Source organism: Gavialis gangeticus, unplaced genomic scaffold, assembly GCF_001723915.1.
Source record: "Gavialis gangeticus isolate Ggan-Ray unplaced genomic scaffold, GavGan_comp1, whole genome shotgun sequence".
Classification (NCBI taxonomy): domain Eukaryota; kingdom Metazoa; phylum Chordata; order Crocodylia; family Gavialidae; genus Gavialis; species Gavialis gangeticus.
In genome coordinates this window covers 158,445,967-158,446,905 of record NW_017729025.1, presented here as the reverse complement: position 1 = coordinate 158,446,905, position 939 = coordinate 158,445,967, and the positions used below count along the sequence as shown (strand labels likewise).

Here is a 939-nt window from a genome sequence, read left to right as displayed (position 1 = left end):
GAGCCGGCCGGGCCGGGCCGGCGATGCTGCCTGGACGATGCTGTGGTTCCCGGTGAAGAAGATCCGCAAGCAGTTCAAGCTGCTGCTGCTGCTGGTGCTGCTCACCTGTGCCGTGTGGTTCACCTACCTGCACATCAGCCTGGTGCGCCAGGGCAGGGCGCTGCGCCTCCACTTCGCCTATGGCAGAGGTAAGAGCCTGGGGAGCCCCTGTGCTTTGTGCCATCCCCCCTCTTCTGGGATGCCTTCCCCTGCCTGGGCTCTCCCTCCCACCCCGCACCCAGTTTTGTAGGTGCCCAGCTAGAACTGGGGGAGCCTGGGCTGTTCAAAGCCTGGGCACTGGTGTTTTCTTCCCACCCTCCCACCTGCTTGCTTGATGACCTTGCCAGAGTGTCTCAGTTTCCCCAGCCCTCCTGGCATAAGGACATCAGTGTGTTTCCCACCCTCCAACACACTCACTCTCTTCCCCCCCCGCCCCCGGGGCACTGAGGATTAGCTGGCATTTGGGATCTTCCTTCTCCCCCCTCCAGGGGAGCCCCCTCTTGAGCAGGGTGGAGTGGGAGGTCTGTGCTCCAGCTCTGTGAAGCTGAGGAAATTGCCCCCCCAGAGTCCTGGTTTCAAGAAGTGGGTGCTGGGGGTGCGGCTCGGATACCTGGGTTCAGCGCTGCACACCCAGACTGGCCCCACGAGGCTCTTGGAGCTGGGCTCAGCTGGGCTGCCAACAAACTGTCTGAACTTGCGTCCCTGTTATCCCGGGTGGTGGAGTGCTCTGAGCCGCCGTTCGGTATCCAGGTCAGCTGCTCTGGTTGCAGCGCTGGCTGTACTCTCAGGGGTTTTAAACACAAGAGAGCCTCCCAGAGGAAACCCTGGGGCCCTCTGACTGGGCTGGAGCTTCTCATAGCCCCACTGATGGTGCCTGGGGAGGGAGCTGGCCATGGCTAG

The 939-nt window shown here is 62.5% G+C and overlaps 1 protein-coding gene across 1 annotated transcript in view; it reads left to right on the top strand.

Annotated features, from left to right (window-relative positions):
• The first annotated feature begins 6 nt into the window (after window positions 1-6).
• B4GALNT4 (beta-1,4-N-acetyl-galactosaminyltransferase 4) overlaps window positions 7-939 on the top strand; it is a 178,345-nt gene continuing 177,412 nt past the window's right edge. Inside the window, exon 1 of the mRNA XM_019519856.1 lies at window positions 7-188. Within this exon, the coding sequence (XP_019375401.1) occupies window positions 38-188 (151 nt within the window). The 5' untranslated portion in view covers window positions 7-37. The remainder of the gene's footprint in view (window positions 189-939) is intronic.